This window comes from Protopterus annectens, chromosome 12.part0 (genome assembly GCF_019279795.1).
Source record: "Protopterus annectens isolate FY-2018-M chromosome 12.part0, PAN1.0, whole genome shotgun sequence".
Taxonomy (NCBI): Eukaryota; Metazoa; Chordata; order Ceratodontiformes; family Protopteridae; genus Protopterus; species Protopterus annectens.
The window spans coordinates 824,384,769-824,407,995 of record NC_056746.1 but is presented as its reverse complement, the minus strand read 5'-3'; the positions used below and the strand labels follow the sequence as shown (position 1 = coordinate 824,407,995).

Genomic DNA, 23,227 nt, shown 5'->3' with positions numbered 1-23,227 from the left:
TATATATATATATATATATATACATACATACATACATACAAATGTATAATTGTGTCTTGTTTCATTTTAAAGCTCTTTTCTAAAGGGCAGGGATGATTGAATAGTGCTCATTCAGCCCTGGTGGAGAACATACCTTCATTCTCAACTGCCACATGAGCTCCATGAACTCAAGGTTCATTTTCCAATCACCACCTCTCTCAGATTTCTTAACCTGTTCTAGGACCCAAAATATAAATCTGGAACCCGGACATATTTGGGAATGCTTAAACAGGGTATCACTGTCTTTTCCCCTACTGATGTCATAATTGTATTCATAAATTCTCTGCCTGAATTTCCTTTCTGTCCTTCACACATAATTTAATGACAGAGGGTACAGAATTCCACGTAGACTACTCCCATAGATTTACAATTATAGTAACCTCTAGCTTTTGATTTGCCCACTGAATTCCAATAATTCAGTTCCAATTCAGGATCTCTCTGAAAGGCTTGGTGCCCAAACTTGTCTTTATTCAGTGCATCTCAAGGTGCCAAGGAGTTTGGGTATGTGGAAGGTGCCCTGAAACTTTTAAAGCTCACCAGCTGTTATTTGCAGTATATAACCCATATAGCTAAGGCTACTGCAGCAGTGATCACTTGAAAATCTACTGTTAGGTAGGTTTGCTTAAACAACTGTACTTTCTCTTTACTCATTTCTTATTGGATCTGTTGTTGAATATAAAATCACTGACCTCGATACCCTCTGTTACGCAGACAGAATGGCAGCCATCTGTGTATAATCTGTCTCTTATAGATACCTTTAAGATGATCTGTGTCAAGTCTTATGAGCCTTGATAAACCTGACCCTCCCATACCACAAATAATGGGGTGACAAAGGCCAAAAATAGGGTAGATTTTTAAAAATTGATCTTACACACTTGGAAAATTGATAGAAGAACAGGTCTTGCATTGGCATAAATTTCCTGAAATGTATGGAATCTGAATTTTAATTGACTGTCATTTTTTCTGACTTTAATCCTCAATTGTTTGCTAGTGGCTTGCCAGAAAACCACAATTTTATGAGAAACAGGCCAAAAATACAAGGCAAAAATCAGGACATTCTGCAAAAATCTGTACACTTGAGAGGTATGGACCCTCCGTGACCTCCTATTCCTTTTCAGAACATGGTTCCTCAAATACATAGTGAAGGGGCCTAAACTTTCATCAACAGATAAAACATGCTGGAGTGATTGATTTATATTGTAAAGCATAACGCACTTTTTGAACAAACTTCCACAAAACGTCAAGTAGAGTGGCACCCATGCCACCTTCAAGGTATATCTAGTAATTGGAAGGGCAGCCTTAAATTCTCACCCAGGTTATTTTGCCCTCCCTGAAGCAGGAGGGAACTTTAGAATATGGTGTATTAACTAGGCTTGTGATGGGTCTTTATGTATGATAAACCATTTCCACTTTCACAAACTCAACCATTTGTATGATCCCCCATTTTATTTAATTTTATTTATTTATTTTAGATTGCTGTTGATTACCAGGTTTGTCTGACTGGGTATAGTCAAAAGCCCCTTTTTAATTGAGGCCTGAGGAGAGAAGCTCCACAAATTACAAACATTATTAAACACACATTAAGTAATATATATATATATATATATATATATATATATATATATATATACATATGAGTCGACATTACTTAATATATATTAACGATTACACATACATTTGAAAATTAGATTACATTCATGTAGATTAAAGGCAAATGTTACAGTATAAAAGATACTTATGCAACAGTAAATGTTGTAGACTGAACAAATGAAGTGTATTATTGGGTTTGTCAAACATGATCTATTGATCATGTGATCCGTGCTTAGAAAATTAAAGAAATGGAGGTGAGATAAGGAGCTGTGTGGGGCAAAAAATGTTAATATTGCAGTTAAGAGGCAAGGTATAAAGCAGTTTCATAGATAATTACATGCATGTGTATCGTAAGTTTTATATTAGAGGTATAGAGATGGGGGATCCCTTAAACATTAGGATGGTACTGATTAGGTGAGCAGTGTAATCTAGCTTTTTACTATGCACAGCTGCTGCCATGATAGAGATGGGGACGTCACTTAGATATTAGGATGGTAGTGATTAGATGAGCAGTGTAATTTAACTCTTTACTATGCACAGCTGTTGCCATGATAGGTGCAGAGATGGGTGAATCCCTTAGGCAACAGGATGTTAGCGATTAGGTGAGCTGTATAACTTAACTATTTACTATGCACAGCTGCTGCCATGATAGGTACAGGGATGTGGGAATCCCTTAGAGATTAGTATGGTAGTGATTAGGTGAGCAGTGTAACCTAGCTCTTTACTATGCACAGCTGCCGCCAGGATAGGTGAAGAGATGGGGGCATCCCTTAGACATTAGGATGTTTTGATTAGGTGAGCAGTGTAACCTAGCTCTTTACTATGCACAGCTGCCGCCAGGATAGCTGAAGAGATGGGGGCATCCCTTAGACATTAGGATGTTTTGATTAGGTGAGCAGTGTAACCTAGCTCTTTACTGTGAACAGCTGCTGCTATGATAGGTACAGAGATGGGGGAATCCCTTAGACATTAGGATGGTAGTGATTAGATGAGCAGTATGACCTAGCTCTTTACTATGCACAGCTGCCGCCAGGATAGGTGAAGAGATGGGGGCATCCCTTAGACATTAGGATGTTTTGATTAGGTGAGCAGTGTAACCTAGCTCTTTACTGTGAACAGCTGCTGCTATGATAGGTACAGAGATGGGGGAATCCCTTAGACATTAGGATGGTAGTGATTAGATGAGCAGTATGACCTAGCTCTTTACTATGCACAGTTGCTACCATGATAAGTACAGAGATGGGGGAATCCCTTAGACATTAGAATGGTAGTCTTTAGGTGAGCAGTGTAACCTAGCTCTTTACTATGCACAGCTGCTGCCCTGATAGTTACAGAGATGGGGAAATCCCTTTAACATTAGGTTGGTCATAATTAAGTGAGCGGTGTAACCTAGCTCTTTACCATGCACAGCTGTTGCCATGATGGGTACAGAGTTAGGGGAATCCCTTAGACATTAGTATGGTAGTGATTAAGTGAGCAGTGTAACTTAACTCTTTACTATGCACAGCTGCTGCCATGATACCATGCATTTATTCTGCTGTGCTTCCAGACATGGTACTAGACTAAAGCATAGATTTTATCCATGTATTCTCCACTCCCACACCCCGAATGTGCTATGTCTTGTTAGTAATATTTGCTTTTGTCTTTGTCACCATGCTGTCCTCCTGTGGGTCTCTGTCCTTGATGCTACAATTGCCTGTCTTGGCCTTGTCTTTTAAACTGCAGAAGAGTAACCAACCTGTACTGAACAGTAGCTGTAGAGTCACCCTTTCCCGCTTGGGACCTATCGTAGTTTATCTGTTTTACATGCCCAGCAACCTCTAGGACAGTATTGGTAGTCCTTGTGGTCTCAAGGTAGGATATATGACCCATAAATCCTGCCAGTCTTGTCTAGAGATAATCAACCTCATTTAGTTTGGAGTGTGATCAAGATGCCTAGTACTTTAACCACTAAATAACCCCCAGAATATTGCCACATAATAGTCACTGCAGTGCATCAACCTCATCAGCTGCTTACTATGGCTTATCTTTCTTTATGTTTGAGTTTTCTGTTTGTGTTGCATTATTTTCCTACTACTGCAGAGTGCTTAAATCCTTAAATTACTTGCTATCCCTATCAGTTGTCAAGATGTCCTTGTATGAAAAACATGCACAGGAACTTCCTTGCATGTTCCTGTAAGGACTTCATTCTTACTATATATGACATTTCTGCATCTAAAAAAAAAAAACAAGTGATTAAGCTTGAAGAAACTGAAGAATGGCTAGATGAGATGGTGCGCGGGATCTGCTGACTAGCAAGATGTAACTAGTTGTCAGACTATTTCCTGTTATTATTATTCGGGTATTTTACATCAGCAGCACCAGCAGCAGGGCTAGCAACAGGCATTTAATGTTCTATTATATGTCTGGTATCTTTGCATTTCTAGCTGAGCTTTATCTGCTAATTCTTCAGTAACATCACACAAGGTCATTCCTTAGAGCTGAATGAACATTTACTACTGCCATATTCAGATACTTTAGGTTATGTGAATTAGCTAGTTGTCTTTACATACTTTAAAATCTTGTCTGATAACTTTGTTACTAATATTATAAAAGACAAGAAACTATCTTAACTTGCAATATTTACTGTATATACTGTTGATAATCAATATATTGTTATTGTATTAAAGCCAACAACCTGTAATGTTGTTTACTATTGCTGCAACTTTGTATCTCTGTTTATCATGTACATGATGTGGAGCTTTTCTCCCCGGGCATCCGCTGAAAAAGGACCTGCATCCAGTCGGAATTTCCCAGTAAACAAATGTAAATTGTGTTTTCAATGTGGTTTCATAGGAGTCCATTAAAAAATAATCGGTGTTTAAACGTTGACTGCAAAAGTAAGTAACACAATTTTTAAAAGTATAATTTTTCTGTGGACAACAAATCTACAATACTCGTGCATGTCTAATGTCATTGCAGGTCAGGACAAGGGTCAAACCCTGACCATCATTACCTAATTCAAGGAATGTGCGTTTTGGCCATATATTCTCTAGAATTTGACAATCAAGCTACAGACCAGACACATTTCCACTAACAGGTTTTAGGATAAATAGTTAGATCTGTTGCTTTGTTCTGATTTTAAACTATAGCATTTATCCCTCCACATCTTTTCAATAGAAAAGAGAAGGGAGATATTACTACATTTGTTTTCATAAGCCATATATTTTAACAATGCTTTGTGTACATGCCTAAAGTTAAGATTTGCAAAAGTGTAGTGAAAGGGTTGCTCAGTGTTAATTTCTTCTTTTTGAGGGTCTATATCATTGTTCCAGTTTAAGAGTTTTTTGTTGCATTTCTAGCATTCACAATCCATTTGTCCCTAACTTTCTTGTTTCATCTCTTCAGATGTCTGAATCCATAGATGGCATCTCTGTTTCAAGTGATCAAAGTCTCCGTGTTCAGACTGATGACATACATGCCAAACTTAAATGGAACTTCAGACTTCAGTCCGAGGTAAACTGTATGGTAGTAAACATTTAGCTGATGATTTGGCAGTAAGCATTTTCATGTCTTAGATGCACATTTACATTTTGTGAAATGTAATAATGTAGTAACAGCTGATGGGGGCATCTTTGTCTTTTTTATATAATGTATGTAAGCCTAGGCCAGATATATTGGCCTTTTGCTGTGGAAGCCTGCTGGGTAGCCACTTCTTTCTTTGTTTACCCATTACTAGTTGTATTGCAGGCTTTGCAGGAAGAAATTCAGAATATGATGTGATGGCCTATTTTTCTAGGGATACAACTTGGTCATGATTCTTTTCACAAAGTAGTCCAAAGACTGTAGCACTGGATCAGTATTGCAAAGTCATCTATTTTCAGTATTATTCAGACTAAATAACTTTGCTGAAAGTTACTTATTCCACTCTTACAGAAGCACATTATCTATTGCAGCACCTGTTGAAACCACTTGAAAAGTTTTATTTTGATTGTGGGGTGAAATATTTTTACAAGGTGGGTTATCACAGTTTCTTGGTTAGAGCTTAGACTGTGGTTACACTTAGGGTTTCATCAGGTGTTCCATATAGTTTTATGCTTTTACATTAATTCTTTGTAGTTCCAAATGCACTTAGCAACATGCAGTCGCCGTGTGTGATGTTTACATGAAGAATCAGTAGTATAAAATTAATAAATTGTTTTACTTGTGTTCACAGCACCAGCTTATGCATGTAGCACTGCTTAAGAGACAGCCTGGTGCTATCTTCTACTTACCTGGAAAAGGTTTATCAAAGAACCAGACATTCGCTGATGGAGCCAGATTCCTACAAGATCACACCATTTTTAATGTTGGCATCCATTTTGAAGCATTTAGCTATGGAATATATGAGCAGTGGGTTGTATTTGACTTTGGCAGCTATCCAGTATTGCTCCAGAAAATTCAAGTAGTAATTGGGCAAGCTGAAGTCCAGAGAGGTCTTTACAACTCTAAAGGAGTATTAGGATATAAGAATTCAACAAGGTGGCACAGTGGGAACCGAAAAATCATCCCATGTGTGGATAAGATGGAGCAAGATGTGGAGCTTTTGAAAAGATACAAAGCTCCATTACTTTCTCTTGAATATAAATGCAACAGTGCTGAGACAGGACCATTCACGAGGCAGAACTACAGACAGAAGATGCATTCTTTCCTGTACACAGAAGAGCTAGCGGAAGAGGATGTGCTGGCAAGGTACCCTGTTCTTATTTTATGTGTTTGGCAAAGTGCACTAAGGAACAGATTATGTTTTCATGAAAATCATAGTCTTCACATGGCAGGTACTAGAGTGTGAACTTGAGTGTTACAGTGTAAAAAGTGATGCTTGTTAAGGGGTTGTAGGATCAAGTATCAGGAAGCACACATCCTTACTCACATGCTCCCCACACACACAGAGGCATAAAGAGTATACATACATATATCCATACATTTAACACACCTACACATATATGTGGCTATGTCTATTCATACACATAAGTACACATAGAAAAACACAGAGACACACACACACACACACACACACACACACACACACACACACACACACACACACACACACACACACACACACACACACACACACACACATGCACACAGACTTATGAGCACACACTGCATATATTCTTGGTTTCACCAGTCTGTCATAAGTGTCTGAATTCCTGCCCTATTAGGTAGTGACACAAATATCTTGTCAACATATATGTAAAAATATCCTCTGAATTTCAGAGCCAGGAATGGCATATCACTTCAGTTCAAATAGTGGGACTGAGTGCTTCCTACTCACATTTTTACAGCATTAGGAAGAGTGGCTGTAGCTTTTTCCAGATCCAACTGTTGTGTACAGGCTAAGAATGCTAAGGGTAGAGATTATAGGTTTATAAATGTTAAGCATTAGTCAGCACTGATGTTCTGGTAATGTGTAAGGGCATGCCCCAAATGTATGTGCACTCTTTTACTTGTGCACACTGAGTATTCTTCTGGAGGGCAGCTCTTAACAATAAATCATTTGTGTTCACCCACCTTATGCATGTCTTCTTCTGGTCAAATGTTGTAAAAGTAGTGGCATATTTAATGAACGGAGTTAACATAAGACTTGATCTGGCTGTATACTGAAGTAGGCATGAGACTGCCTTTTATATATATATATATATATATATATATATATATATATGTATATATATATATATATATATATATATATATATATATCCCACATGAGTCCATAGTTTGTCATATTTTCTCCCATGATTTTCAGAGCTTTCAATGTCACACATCTTAATATTCTGCCAGAGTCATATTCATGTGTGTGTGTGTGTGTGTGTGTGTGTGTGTGTATGTGTGTGTGTGTGTATGTATATATGTATGTATTATGTTTTACAATACTCATTTTTTTCATCAGTTATTGAAGTTTGAAGTTCTTTACCATCTCCCTAAACTTTCATTAATGATAACTAAAGTGATTAATAAATGTAGATTTGGTAGGCAAAAGTACAGTGATAATGAATGTGTGTTTTTTACAAAATTTAAGCAGTTTACAAAATCAAGCATTCAAAAAGCATTGTATTTGTTTATGACTGAAAGTATCTTACATCCTTACTAAGAAAATCTAAGAAAAAACATCCAGGGCAGTCAGCTGAAATGGAAACAGTTAAATAACTAGTTCAAAAATGGCTGTATAAAGTCTGGCTGTGATGGAGCCCTTATTGTGACCCAGGTGACTGGGGTTTGATTAATAGCCTGACACTGGAGAAGTCAGGCTGGGAAAGAGAGTAGTGAAGGTTCGTAGCATGATCTTGGTCTTGGGGATAGGAAGGGTAGTCTGTGTTTGGAGAGCTCCTAGGGAGGTATTATTTTTCTGTGGGGAATGGGAAAACTACTTTGCATGCTAAGGGGTAGGGACAGAGTTGCTTGTTCTCAGCGTGATTTGTGGAAGCAAGGGATGAGCAGTGCAGACAGCCCATTGCATGTCCTCATCCAGCTCTATAAGTGAAGCATTCATAGGGATTGTAGGGCTAAAAAAAAAAAAAAAAAAAAAAAAAAAAACAAGCTACATCAATGGCTGTCTAAATGATGGCCCTTCCAAGGTGACCCTCACCCTTGTGATGGGGAACTACTTGGACAGTTGGATGAGATAGGTCTAATGGCTAACAGGCAGCATGAGCAAACACAGATTTAAAAAAGTTCTGAATCTGTCTTTCACTCTGTATTTCTTCTCTGTGTAAGTACCTTTGAGGTTGACACAATGTCTTTACCAGCTCCCAAAGACAGTGACAAAGTCATTTTCTTCAATGCCATCTGAGCCCCTGCCAGCAGTGATGCCTTTTAAATATAAGCTAAAGCAGATATAGCTATCAGTACCAATATAGTTCCAGAAATCGGGTCTGTATTATAATCTCGAAAAGACAAAACCGCGAACACTCATATGAGTGAAAACGGAGAACATGGAACTCCTTATGGCCCCACACACCCCCACTAACTGTATATTCCAACTCTGAGATTGCACCATAGTGAGAAAAGGGCAAATATACCACTCTCCACTGAACCGCAATCTCAAAAGACCCCCTTCGATGTCCGCCATTTTCACTCATATGAGTGTTCACGGTTTTGTCCTTTCAAGATTATAATATAGACCCCCAGAAATCTGCTATTCAAAATATAATTTTAGAACTGCTGAGACCAAAATTCAGTGCTGTACTTATCCCATTCCCTAGGGAATTTCCTTCTTATTCCAATTGAATTATACTGAGCAGAAATAAGAAAGCACACTTGAATAAAAAACTTCCCTTGTGCAGGGACTGCCGGCAGAATTCCTCGGTATTGGGACTAACGTGAAAAAGTAACAGAAATACAATTGATGGTATACAAGCTTTTAAGCAGATATTTACTAGTGAACCAAATTTCATCTTCCATCTTTACAGGTAACAAGGCATAAAATATATAACTTTAAAAATGGGACCAACATAGCACACGATGCAGAAAACATAGATACCCAGATGTCTAAAACTAAACTTTCATCCAATCTATCTAGAGATAAAGAGTCATTAACCTTATCTAAAATATCCAAAATAGTGGCCGATGAAGAAAAAAAAGTCCTGCAATCAAAGACTAAACCTGTTTTGCTCTGCAGGACTTTAAAATAGTACGTTCACCAATATTTGAGCGATAGAAAATATATCGTCACAACTCATTAAAATTAAGTCATCTATAGCAGACATCTCCCACAAAATGGGTACATCAGAACAACGAATATCAGACTGTGAAGATAATATTTTAAAAATAAACAAAACAACAACTGTACACACAGAAGAAGTCAATTACCTGAAAGATAAATTACTAGCTCTTGAAGCCAGAAGCTGCAGCAACAATATTGTCATTCAGGAACTTCCAGAATCATATGATCAATCAAAACTACAAGATACCTTCAGGCAAATATTTAATCAATTACTGGATAATTCTGCAACATTCAGAAATATAATTATATAATGGATACACAGAGGGCCGAGGAAATTTTGAAAAGATGAATATATATATATATATATATATATATATATATATATATATATATATATATATATATATATACGGATTGTGAATTACAGAGATATTCTGGAAATTTTAAAAGCAGCTAAATGGTATAAGAAATTTACTTGAAAGGATACAGACTTTATTTTACCTAATATTTGCCTACACAAATCAAAGTGGAGAGACAGAAACGTATACCTTATTGCCAATACCTTATCACAGGAAATAAGTCCACTGTCTAAAGATGAAGCCATACAATTATTCCAAAAGCATTTTAACAAGATCCATACCTAAATCTTCAGATTTTGAAGGTAAAAATAAGGAAAAAAGAGAATGAAATTGACAGATGCAAAATATGTGTATCACAAACTTGGTAAGAATGCCACAAGCCAGTTAAATCTTATTTTTGTCCAGAAGAGGGGGCTACTAATAAGGATCTATAAACTTTAATTAATAATACATCAAGTAAATGGGTGTAAAAATGAAAAACTTGGAGCATGGTGAGATAACTTATGAAGCTGCCTCAAATTACTTTCTTTTCTGATTGTGCAAGATGACTGATAAATCAAATGTACTGCATCAGTAACATGACCTAGCCATTATAAAGCTTTACCTTATCTGCTCCATGTATTGCTGTAACTTGACAAATAAATTTAGATAGTAGTATCAGTAGATTAAAATGTTTTAGTAACATATCTAAGCACATATTTTACCGATGCAAAAAACAGTAAACTTAAACTAATTATTTTTTTATTAATTTATTTATTTTACATTTGTTGACCGAGATAGTCCGACTGAGCAGAGTAGCCCTTTTTCAGCAAAGACCTGGGGAGAAAAGCTCCACAATTATACATTAAATATTGAAATAGAGACAAATGACAAAAGAAAATTAGATTTTGCAGAGAATAGTCAACACAGTGACTAATTACGTAAAATACAATTTCCAGAGTCTGCCTTACAGATGATGGTCTACATAAAACCTGTTATGCAAATATCTCAATTTCTTTTTACAGCAGTTTAGTGTGATACAATAGGGGTAAAAAAACCTGGTTAGTGACAATTATGTTGTAAAAGTCAAAGCTGTTGTGGTAGGAAAGGGGCCTGAACTGTACAGGATTTAAGGAGGTTGTGTACAGAGGCAGGACCACTGAGTTTTTAGATATTCTCTTGCTACAGTTTTGAATTGCTTAGGGTTTTTTTGGTTTCTGATTTCAAGTTGCAGTTTGTCCTAGGATATAGAATGGCAGTAACTATAGAGGTTTTGACTGATTTTGTTGTTAGGTTTGTGTATTTTTAACAGGTCTTGGTGGGAGCTGTGAAGTGGCCTTGCAGGGTTATAATGTGAGATGAGAGAAGATAGGTTAGGACAGTAAGATTTCTGGTAGAGGACAGAGTGGACTATAAGGAGTTGAGAGAGAAGAAGCTGGTGGGGAAGGTGTAGCCAATTTAGGTGTTTTAGGGCAAGGCAATGGTGAGATTTATAGGTGTGTTGTGCTGCAAGTCTTGCTACCTTATTGTAAGTTGTCTCTATTTTGGCTAGTGATGTAGAGTTTAGATTTTTGAGGATTTGGGAGCTGTATAATAGGCTGGATAGGAGGTAGGCATGAGAGAGAGTGATTTTTAGCTTTGGCGGTGAGGAACGTTTTGTTTCGGTAGAGAATCCCTAGTTTCTGGTGTGTTTTTGATGCAGTTGTTTATGTGCAAGTCAAGTTTGAGTTGATCAGCAATTATGACTCCTAAGAGTTTAGTATTGTTTTCAACAGTGATGGAGGTGTTGTCAACGGATAGTATTGAGAAATTGTTTTTTCAGGTGGGAGAGGTTTTTATGGAGAAATAGGAAGAGTTTTGTTTTTTTAGGGTTGAGAATAAGCAGATTTTGAGAAAGACAGGTTTCAACTGAGTTGAAGGATACTTGGGTAGCAGTGATAAGCTCTGATGGGGTGTCTGAGCTGGTGATAATAGTAGAGTCATCGGCATATTGTATGAGGGAAGATTGAGGGCAGGAGGAGTAGAGAGGATTATATCTTTACATACAAATATTAACAACTTTAAATATTATTCACAGCAATTAGTTTTATAACAACTTGATCTACACAGATACATAAAATTGTCTAATTTTAAATGGATATAAGACAGGGCTGTTAAAAATAAATAGTTATGCATTTGAATTGATTATAACTCAGTTTTACTGGAGGTCTGATATGGAAAAGCGATGTTTTTTGTTGGCTGATTTTTATCAGTATTATTTTGGTCAAAGCAAATTACAAAAGCATTAAAAGTAATACTAACATATCCATTTTCTATTGTTACTAGCAATTATTCTCTCCTCTCAAGGAAGGAGGAATAGGGATTCCCATTAAGTTAGAGTGCAGTAGTGTTCAACATTATGTACATCGTTTAGATAAGCTCTCATATAGGATTACTAGAGTTTTATTAAGGATACTAATTGCAAAAGTAACTTCTCAAACTGGATATTATAAATCATTTGTGCTTATTTAATACTTCCAATATGATGCAGGTTAAGGGGTTACCTAATATACATTGATATCTATTTTCCTTCTACTTCATTAATACAGATGAAGTTAGTTGTAAGATATGACATGGATTGTTGAGTCATGGAATGTGAGGGATATTCAAATAGTAAAAGGAAACTATTCTTATTTTTGTTTTAAATCTAAATCCCAAATTATTATGATACAAGGAACGAATATGGCCATTGAACAGTGGAATGGGATTAACAAAAAAATGGATTACACATAAAGTAGTTGTAGGATCCAGTACACAAAAAACTGGGATTGTGATTTTAGTTAAAACAATAAAATTTTAAGGAAAAATTATTGACACTTGTGTAGATGAAAATAGCCATTGCTGTTATATTATCTGTACAGATAGCATACAAAATCTACCAATAATATTACTGAATGTTTATACACCTACAATCAATCAAAATAAATATATGTAATAAATATTTAATATCTTAAAGAGATTTAAAAAATACAGTGCAATTACAGGAGGAGATTGGAATACTATATGAGATCTGTGGAGGGATATTATAAATGAAACAAGAGTTTTTAATATAAAGAAAGCTACTACATGACAGAGCAAAATCCCTAAATGGGAAGGCATCTCTGATCAATACTAGCAAAAAACTACGATCACTCATAAAATCATCCAAGGCCAACTTTGAGAGAAAAATCGCTAATGACACAAGACAATCATAAAGCCTTCTTTAGCTATGTTAGAAACCTGGGTGGAAACTCCCAGATATGCTCAGAATTAGTCCAAAATGATAAAAAAATCACTGAACCCACAGACATTGCCAACATACTGGCAGACAGGTTCAGTGCAAATTTCTCCCTCCCCCCCCAAAAGGAGAAATATCTATCCCACCAGAGTCTAGCCTCCCAAACATCTCAGATGCCCAGGTGAGAGCTGCTCTCTGTAAAGCAAAAAACACAGCATCAATGGGACCGGACGGTGTCCCCGGCTGTGTGCTACACGAACTCAATGAGGAACTAAACCCACACATAAGGCTGCTGTTTAATCTTAGCCTTACTACAGGATACGTACCCAAAGAATGGCGTACGGCAACTGAGGTCCCACTCCACAAAGGCGGTGCTTCTACGGACCCTGGAAATTACCGCCCCATAAGCTTGACGAGCCTTGTCTGCAAAGCTATGGAGAGGATCATAATGGAACTCATAAATAAAGACATCGGGGACCTACAGACACTGGATCCTACCCAATTTGGCTTTGTCAAGGGCAGATTCTGCCTCTTGAACTTGGTCGACTTTTTCGAAACAGTCACTAAGGCCATTGATGAGGGTAAGGCAGTTCACACAGCCTACCTTGACCTAGGAAAAGCGTTCGACACAATACCCCACTCGGGCATCATAGAAAAGCTCACCAGCTTAGATGTAAACCCATATGTCACAAGATGGGTTGCAAACTGGCTCAAGGACAGAACACATAGGGTTAGAGTTGCTGGTGCCATGTCAGACTCTAAGCCGGTCACGAGCGGTGTCCCACAGGGCTCAGTCCTGGGCCCCCTCTTGTTCGGCATTTATTTTTTTGAAGTGCAGGCAAACATAGGGGATTGTGGCTGACAAAATTTGCAGATGACTGCAAACTGGGCACCATAATTGACACTCCATCAGACACAGACATCCTCCAGAAAGGTCTCATAGAAATGGATAACTGGTGCCAGAGCCATGGCCTTAAGCTAAACACCAAAAAATGTATAGTCATACCCTTTGGGAAAAACAAGGTAACCCCTAATTACCACATAGGTGGTAATCCATTAAACACGGAAGAAGTTATCAGGGACCTGGGGACCCAAGTTGACAGTAACCTCTCTTTTGACACTCACATTGCCAAAGTGGTTAGGAAGACCTTCTACATTGCCCACCTGATCATGAAGGGATTCACATCCAGATCAGGAGAGGTCATTGTACCCTGTACTCTTCACTTATCAGACCAATGATTGAGTACAACGCCCATTCGAATGTACCTTACCCGACACCTGCAGCAGTTGGAAAGACCCCAAAAGTTCCTCACCAAAAGGATAAAGGGCTCAAACATATGTCATACCATGCCCGACTGAAGAAACTCCAGCTCTATTCAGTCGCATACCGCCTGCTCAGAGGTGATCTGTGCCTGACATACAAGGCCATGTCCAACCCAGAATTAATGGACATGCTCCACCTCAAAAATCCAAATCCACCAGAGCCACGAGAGCAAGAGACTTAAACCTCAACACGGATATAAATAGGACGTGCTGGAGGGACAGATTCATCACCCAGAGACTCCCTACACTATGCAACAGAATCCCAGTCCATGTGAGGCAGAGCCCCTCACTGACTCTGTTCAAGAGAAATCTTGACGAGTGGATGGGAGATCGTAGGTTTACCCCGGGAATCATCTCTGTATCACTGCTGGACAGAGGCACAGCAAACTAATGGGTATAGTATTCTCATCCTAAGGGGTGGTATAAGCCACACACACTCTGGCTAGGCTTATAAATGCCCTAGGGCAGATAGCCTAGTATGAACCTATGAACCTATGAACCTAAATGCTTCATACGCTATACAAGTATTAAAAGAGGGAAATATTACCTAGCTGATCCATGTGATATGCTTCAAACACAGAAATATAATTTTCAACATGTACAAAATAATTTTACCTACTTTTCGCCAAGGCAAAAAACAATGCTCCAGGATTTAATAAAATCTGTGTAGGCACTGTGTAGAGCCTACAAGGAATGTAACCATGTACATGGCCACGGCTCCCCCATGGCAGCAAGCCATGCATATTAAGGATGGCTCACTGCTGAGGGAGAGCAAAGGAACAGAGTTATCCATGTAGGAGGAAGTGTAGAGGCTACCCGTGGTTGTAGATGACTGGTCAGATGTTATATACAGGGTGAGGCTCCCTGTAATGCTCCCCATTACTTGGGAAATTCTATGAATTGTTTTAAATGTGTAATATTTTATTTTTATGAATGTTTTTCCCTCTCTGCATGTTTGTGTGGCACAGCATGGAGTGCAGCAATGCCAAGCTGTGCTAGCATAAAGACAGCTGGCAACAGCTACACATCTAAAAATAGAAACCGGATATAATTAATTATCGTAATTAAATTGTTTTATTTATTCTTTTTTTGTTTTTTGTTTTTGTTTCCATTTATGCAGCAAGTTATGAAGTGCAGCAGAGCCGAGTGGTGCTCATACATACATAGCCGACACCTGCTAGACATCTAAAAATAGAAACCGGATGTAATTAATTATTTATGCTAGGTTTATTTAAGCCTGTTTGCGCGGTGTGATGTGGTGCTCAGCAACACTCATAGATAGTCTAGTAGCGCATGTGAAGGTCTACTAGTTAGCATGCTATCCAAGTAGCTAAATGGATAGAGTTATGGCCTAATGTGTAGTATGTCCTGGGTTTGAGTCCATAGCAGTCATAACATGTCTGTAATTTAACTTACTTTTTTTTTTTTTTTTATTTTAATAAACAAATTGTGAAATATGTCAGTGCTGCATGGTGTGAAGCTCTGTGTAAGCATGCTAATGGCTACTATAGTTTGCCCAGTGCTAAACTTCGTGAAAACCTTGGTTGTGCAAGTTTTTGCACTGCTCAGCTCTGCTTATCTGGTTTGTTCACTGCTAAACAACACAGTGCTTTTTTGAATGTAGCTCAATGACATGTAAGGGTGGGAAAACAGCCTATATTAAGTGCAATAGGCAGGAATTTTGCATCATTCCTTGCAGTCTAATTGTCTGTAGATATGACAGGTATTGCTGGTGAAGGTGCGCACTTTCGGGAACAGAGATGTGGTTTCCAGGAGTCCAGGGTTTTTGCTGGGCTCCTGGTAAAAAAAAAAAAACGTGAACCCAGGCTGCTGCAGGGTGGTTTCCAGGGCTCAGAGTGTATGGCAGAGGCCTGGGACCAGCTGGCCAGGGGAACTTAACAGTGTTACTGGTATCCCCTGCACAAGTGAACAGTGTTACCACCATTATGACAACCTGAAGATGAGAAAGTGGGGAACCTTGGACACCTGGGTCCAAGAAGCAAGGGCTGGGAATGCCCCACAGATATGTAAGTATGTTTTCCATTGTTTTACCAATATGCAAGCTGAATGTCTGCAAAACTGGCATGTATAATGGTGTGCTTCTGTCTCAACAGCTGCAACTGAGAGGGCTCGCAATGTTGAGTCCCATGCCGGGTGCCGTGAGTGTGGTATGTATGGATTTATTATGCTAACTCTAGTGCAATAAGCAAGAAAGAGTAAACCATTTACTGCAATAAAGTATACACAACAAAAACTATAGTGCAATAAATTGGCAAGTAGAACTGTAGAGCAATAAATTGGCAATTAGAGCTGTAGTGCAATAATTGAACAATAACAACTGTACTGCAATAAACAATAAGCAATACCCTTAACAATAAGGAAAATGGTGTACAGCAGGACTGTGTTGTCGTAATCATTGCAGTACAGCTGTATGCATTGCTTGTCTATGGTAAGGTTGCTGCAGTCAAGTGTAACACTGTAATAGCTGTAGAATGCAAACCTAATGGCCTGCAAACTGTATTGTTTAACTTATAGTACCATCCAAGGCTGTCTCCAGTCCAATACCAGTCACATAATGCTCTCTGTTCTTCTACTTCAGGTAATAAAGGTATATTAGTGAGGTATCTCACTCTATGGGCAGATATTGTGTGGACCTCACAGACATTTATCAGCAATACCAATAAAGTGTTAACCAGCATTGCTGATTCCTAAATAAATCTGATGTAGTATATGCAGTATGGTTGTAGTCCATGCATGTGTGTTCTGCTGTCACTGCATTCAAATATGACACTATAATAGTTCTAGAATGCAAAACAAAAGTCCTGTAATATATATTGTTCAACTCATACTATGGTACAAGGTTGTTCCCAGACCATTATCGGTCACATAATGCACGCACTCAGGTCCCTCAAAAACAGGTACAAATATGACTCTGTCATTGTACATGTGGGTGTAAACGACCTGAGATGTACCTCCCTGGACTACATGAAAAGAGACATGAAGGAGCTCTCGGATTATGTACCCCAGCTGGGTATGACCCTAGCCCTGTGCATCATCTTACCGTCACCCAGAATGAACCCACAGAACAGGCAGAAAATGATTAATTTCAACAATTTGCTAAGTTTCTGGTGTCATTCTAAGAGGATCCAGTATCTGTCTGTCTGGGAAGATATGTTTGAGAGACCTTGATGCTTTGCCAGAGATGGCCTGCATCTGTCACCCCTGGATTTCTGGATACTGACCAAGGCTTTTGCCACCTCTATAGTGCCTTTTTAGGCGGTGTTCCAAACAAATGCAATCTGAGGGTCATGCTGCTCAATGCTAGAAGTCTAAACCTCAAAATGCACTTGCTCAAAGCACTGCTTAAAATGGAGAACATCAACATTTCTACTGTAACAGAGACCTGGTTCAAGGCAGCAAAAAAACACCCCTGCACTACCAGGCTATAACTCATTCCACACCTTTCGGCCCCAGAACTTGGACCGAAGCTCCAAAGATGGTGGTGTTTCCATATTCATAAAGGATGTGCACACTTCAGACTGACAACCCAACATAATGCATCTGAGATACTTCAGGTGCAGCTAACATTGGGTAAGACAGTGACTCAGGTTGTAGCCTGCTATAGGTCCCCAACCGTGTCCCAAGACTCACACTCCACATTCCTAAGCACCCTGGAGAATATTAGGGTCCAACCTAACATTCTCATACTGGGCAACTTCAACTACCCCTCCATTATCTGGGAAAACTTTTCATGTGCCAGTACACTTGCCCGACATTTCCTGGACTTCATTAATTCCAATGCCCTGGACCAGCTCATTCCTACCCCCACTTGAGGTAGCAACATCCTTGACCTGGTCATTACTAACATGGACGACCATTGCTCTACAATAACAGTCAACTCCTCCCTGGTTAGATCTGACCACAAATTAATCACTTTGAAAATCCATACCCCCCCCCTTACGCAAAGGTAACCACCATGAGAAACTTCTCCAACGCTAACTTTGGGCTCCTAAAAACAGAGGTGGCTAACTTCATGGCACCCATGCAAATGGAGAATAGTAGCATGACCGCCGAATCATACACCAATGCACTGTTTGAACACATACACAAATGCATGGATCTCGCCATAACCAATAGAACCAAGATGCTCTCCTCCAAAAAAGAAAGTCAATCTGGTGGTCCCCTGCTATAAACAAACTCTACAACAGAAGGAGGAAACTGATGCAGAATAAGGTGAAGCCTCAAGACTGGAAAAATTCCCTTATCAGCCTCAACAAAAAGTTGAGATCCCTCTTCAAATCCTCTATAGCTAGCTATGAAAACAGAATTTCAGCAGATAGTAAAGACAACCACAAATCCTTCTATAGTTATGTAAAGAATCTCAATGGCAATACCCATATTTGCTCTGAGCTACTGCACAATGGCACCTTCTATACTGAGCCAACAGATATTGCCAATGTACTGGCCAACAGATTCAGTGCCAACTTCACCCCCCCCCACAAAGGACCAATCACAGTACCAGTAGATTGCCAGCCACCCAGTATTACTGTTGCACAGGTTAAAACAGCACTGTCCATGGCCAAGAATACAGCTTCTATGGGACCTGATAATATCCCTGGCTGTGTTTTACATGAACTACAAAGTGAACTGACACCTCACCTGTGTGCCCTGTTAAATCACAGTCTTACCTCAGGCTTTGTCCCTACTGAATGGTGCACTGCTACAGCCATCCTTCTCCACAAAGGAGGAGTGACTGCAGACCCTGGGAACTATTGCTCCATTAGCCTGATGAGTCTGATATGCAAAGCTATGGAACGCATCATCATGGCCCTAATAAACAAGGATATAGGATCTCCAAACTCTGGATCTCACAAATTTTGGTTTTGTGAAGGGTAGATCATGCCTGCTCAGCTTGGGCGACTTCTTTGAGTCAGTCACCTGAGCTGTGGATAAAGGCAAGGTGGTTCACACAGCCTAGCTTGATCTGGCCAAGGCCTTTGTTACCATTCCCCATTCAGGAATCATAGAAAAACTCACTAAGCTAGGCATCAACTTCTATATCAATAGGTGGGTTGCAAACTGGCTCACAGATAGAACCCACAGTGTGAAAGTAGCTGACTCTAAGTCAGAATGCCGACCAGTCATGAGTGGAGTCCCACAGGGTTCGGTCCTGGGTCGTCTCCTGTTTGGTATTTACTTCTCTGAAGTCCAGACCAACACGAAGGGACTCTGGCTGACAAAGTTCACAGAAGATTGCAGTTGGGAGCTGTTATTAGCTCCCCAAGTGATGTTGACATCCTACAGAAAGGCCTCACTGAGACCAATAACTGGTGTCAGAACCATGGCCTTAAGCTCAATGCCAAAAATGTGTCATCATCCCCTTTGGGAAAAACCCATTTCCCATGAATTACCACATCAATGGTAGTCCACTAATCACAGAAGACGTTATAAGAGATCTGGGAACACAGGTTGACAGCAACCTCTCTTTTGACCACCACATTGTCACTGTGGTCAGAAAGTCCTTCTGTGTGGCATATCTCATTACTAAGGGTTTTGTATCCAGGAAGAAAGTGGTCATTGTCTCCCTCTACTCTTCCCTCATTAGGCCAATCATCGAGTACAATCCCCCATTTGGCATGTACCTCACTAGATACCCACAACAACTGGAGAGGCTGCAAAAGTACCTCAAAAAGAGGATCCTAGGCCTTAAACACTTGTCCTGTATGGACAGACTCAAAAAACTCCAACTATTCTCTGTCTCATATTGCCTACTTAGAAGCAATCTCTGCTTGACTTACAAAGCCATGTCTGACCCAGCTCTTTTAGAAATGCTAAATCTAAAGAAATCCCAGTCCCTCTGAGCACATGCTTCACAGACCTCAACCTCATTACCACAATCAACAAAACATGCTGGACGGACAGGTTCATAACTCAGAGACTGCCCATGCTATAGAATAGACCTCCCATACATGTTAAGCAGAGCACCTCACTGGCCCTCTTCAACAGTAATCTTGATGAGTGGATGGGAAATAGAAAGTTTACCCCAGGATCACTCCAGTGGCTCTACTTGACAGAGGCACTGAGAACTAAGGTCAGGTGGCATGATGCCAGGGTAATGCTATGGGCTAGGCTTGTAAAGGCTCCAGGGCCATTAGCCTAGTACACACCTATGAACCTATGAACAAAATACTCTCATTTCCCCCAGCTCAGGAACAAAAGGTATATGGGTGAGGTAGCCCATGTTATGAGCAGATATTGTGTTTAGATTTCACAGACATTTATCAGCAATACCAGTAAAGTGTTAACCATCATGGTTGATTCCTAAATACATCTGTGCAATGATTTCCAATGCAGGTGTATTCCTTGCATGTCTGTAGTAAGTTGCTGTAGTCAGTTATTACAGTATTTGCAGATGTCCCCTGCAGTCACAGCTATTGGGATCTATTCCCATGCCTGAAACCTAAGGCATGATGGTGGTCTAGTTTATGTACTGTAGCAAAACATGCCTCTCAAGTGTCAGGATTTCTTGTAATGTAATTAAAACTACCTAATCCATCTATTACAGGATTACCAGAAAAATTATTACCTGGAATGCAATTTATTACCAAGTCTGCTAACAGAACACCTTGGTAGTTATATAAGTCCACATTATGTGAAACTGTTCTGTGTAGTTGTATACCTGCATTTGTTATTGCTTGCCCATACTGACCCATGCTAACAGCTTAAGAGGTGTGTTCATGCTTCAGCTATAGGATAATTGTAGTCGCTGTACTCAAAACTGACACTACACACCTGTAGAGTATTATCAGTGTTTTCGGGATGTAATCCAGTATCATTAATGAAATGTTTTTCTCTCTCTCCCCACCTGTTATCTTCATTTATTTATTATTAGTATTTATTATTATGATGTCATATTAACATATTTTGTTTAACTGTATTTTGGAAAATGTGGTTTATTATTGTTATGTTTATTATAATTTAATATTACCACATTTTGTTAAACTAACTATATTTTGGGAAAATATGGTTTATTATTGTTTTATTATGATTCAATATTAACATATTTGATTAACTGTTTTATGGCCTTATGCTTTAATTCTTACTGGCATGCTGTTAACATGCTAACTGTTATGTTATTTACTGTTGTGTTACACATAATATACATTAATATGTATTTGGATTAATTAAAATGATGTTGCATTCTGTTAATGCTAACAATAGTTTGGTTATTACTAACCTTAACGTACTGCTATACCTCATTTACCACAGCACATCAAGGCTGGCTGGTTCCGGCTGATCCACCTACCTTGCCTCATCCAGCCATAGCACTGGGTCCCAGCACGTTTGGGACGCAGATCTGTGGTGTCCCCTCTACTGCCCCTGCACTACCTGTAGCATCAGGTAGTACTGCCTACAGGATGGGGACAGGCCCCCCTCTTGGAGTGGTGGCGGAGTTGTCACCTGGGCTAAGCTGATGGTCTTGGTGTGCAGGATAGTCTACAGTGGGTTTGACTGCCACCTGCACTGGATTGAGGGCATCCTGGCTGACCTGGTGGGGAAGCCTCACCCTGGTGTCCAGTCTCCAGCAATGCCACCACCAGGGCATATGAGTCACACTGCTGTCTTGTGGAGGCACATGGGACTTGGATTCCACAACACCGTCCCTATCCAAGGTGTTTACCCCTTCATGTGTCACACACTGCCCCTGTCTGCTGTCTTGTCTGTCTGCAAATGCATCCTCACCTACCCAACTTATCTACCCCACAGGTACCTATGTCCCTTCCCTAACATGACATTCTCACCAGAAAAGAAAAATAAATGGGCACCTGTTCAAAAATATATATATATATATATCGCCCATACACAGCTCTCCGTTTTGCACGTGTCCACTGGACACATGTAATTTGGTCCATTTGGCTTGACAACACAGTTATGTTGTCTTCACCCCTATCTCTGGGGTTGAGAGTTCAAAGTCATGTACAAATTCTGTCAAAGTGCACAGTTGTTGCTGTACAAGAAATGGATAGCTATGGTTCTTTCCTACACCCTTTCTGCACATCCCTACCTGCCTTTCACTTTGTTTTTCCTCCTGCTTGCACCCCATTTTACCACTTTCCTATCTCCCCATTTTTCTTTTCTTTATATTTTTTATTACATTGCTCCACAATGCACTGCATTGTGCAGCTTCACTAAACTCAGCAAAATAGAGCTATATTGCCTATATGTGTTTTTAAACTTGTAATACTCACTTACAAAATAACTTGTAGTGGTTACTGACAGATACTGTATGCTGGCATTTGTCATGAGTACGCCGCATACTTTTGTGTACCTTATGTTGTATGATGTTGTATTGGCTATATAGTTACACAATGACAGGTGTGTCAGGTGTCATGGACCTGTTTCTGTTTCAGAAGTTTGTTGGGATAACCAATGGACACACAGTGGTAATGAAGCAGCACAGGATGGCATGTCAACACAGCAGAAAAATGTCTTCAGCAGGTTACAGCACTATATGTGCATGACTCCATAGGTTCATGTGTGTATAACAATCTAACAAGGACAATGGCAGCATTCAGCATACCCATGCATCCTTAATTTGTGATAATGTCTGCTACCCTTGATAAATGTCACCAGGTTTTGGGAAGTAACACATCTATAAGCTGTGGTGATGGAGGTGACCCATCTACAAATATCCTTTGTCCAGTACAGACAGTTGCCAGGCACCAGTTATGATTGCCGTGTTCCGGATCCCATTGTGTAACCTGCACATGATGAGTGTCACAGCAGATGTGTGCTTTACATGCATGGGGGGGTTCTGTTTCATGTATGGTGTACTGTCTGTGTCACATACCTGTCTCTCCAGCATGCACTAGGTATACCATGGTGATGTTGTGGGTGTGTAGAGCAAGTGAGACATGTGTTCATCCTGTCATGGATATGCATGAGGTACACAGTGGGACCTGATATCTCCCTGTATGGAGCCATATACATCCC

At 39.5% G+C, this 23,227-nt stretch overlaps 1 protein-coding gene across 1 annotated transcript in view; it reads left to right on the top strand.

The window, feature by feature from the left end:
• Positions 1-23,227, top strand: part of HELZ2 (helicase with zinc finger 2) — a 1,911,095-nt gene that overhangs the window by 389,674 nt on the left and 1,498,194 nt on the right. The window contains exons 3-4 of the mRNA XM_044089861.1: positions 5,017-5,124; positions 5,825-6,339. Of these exons, the coding sequence (XP_043945796.1) occupies positions 5,017-5,124; positions 5,825-6,339 (623 nt within the window). The remainder of the gene's footprint in view (positions 1-5,016; positions 5,125-5,824; positions 6,340-23,227) is intronic.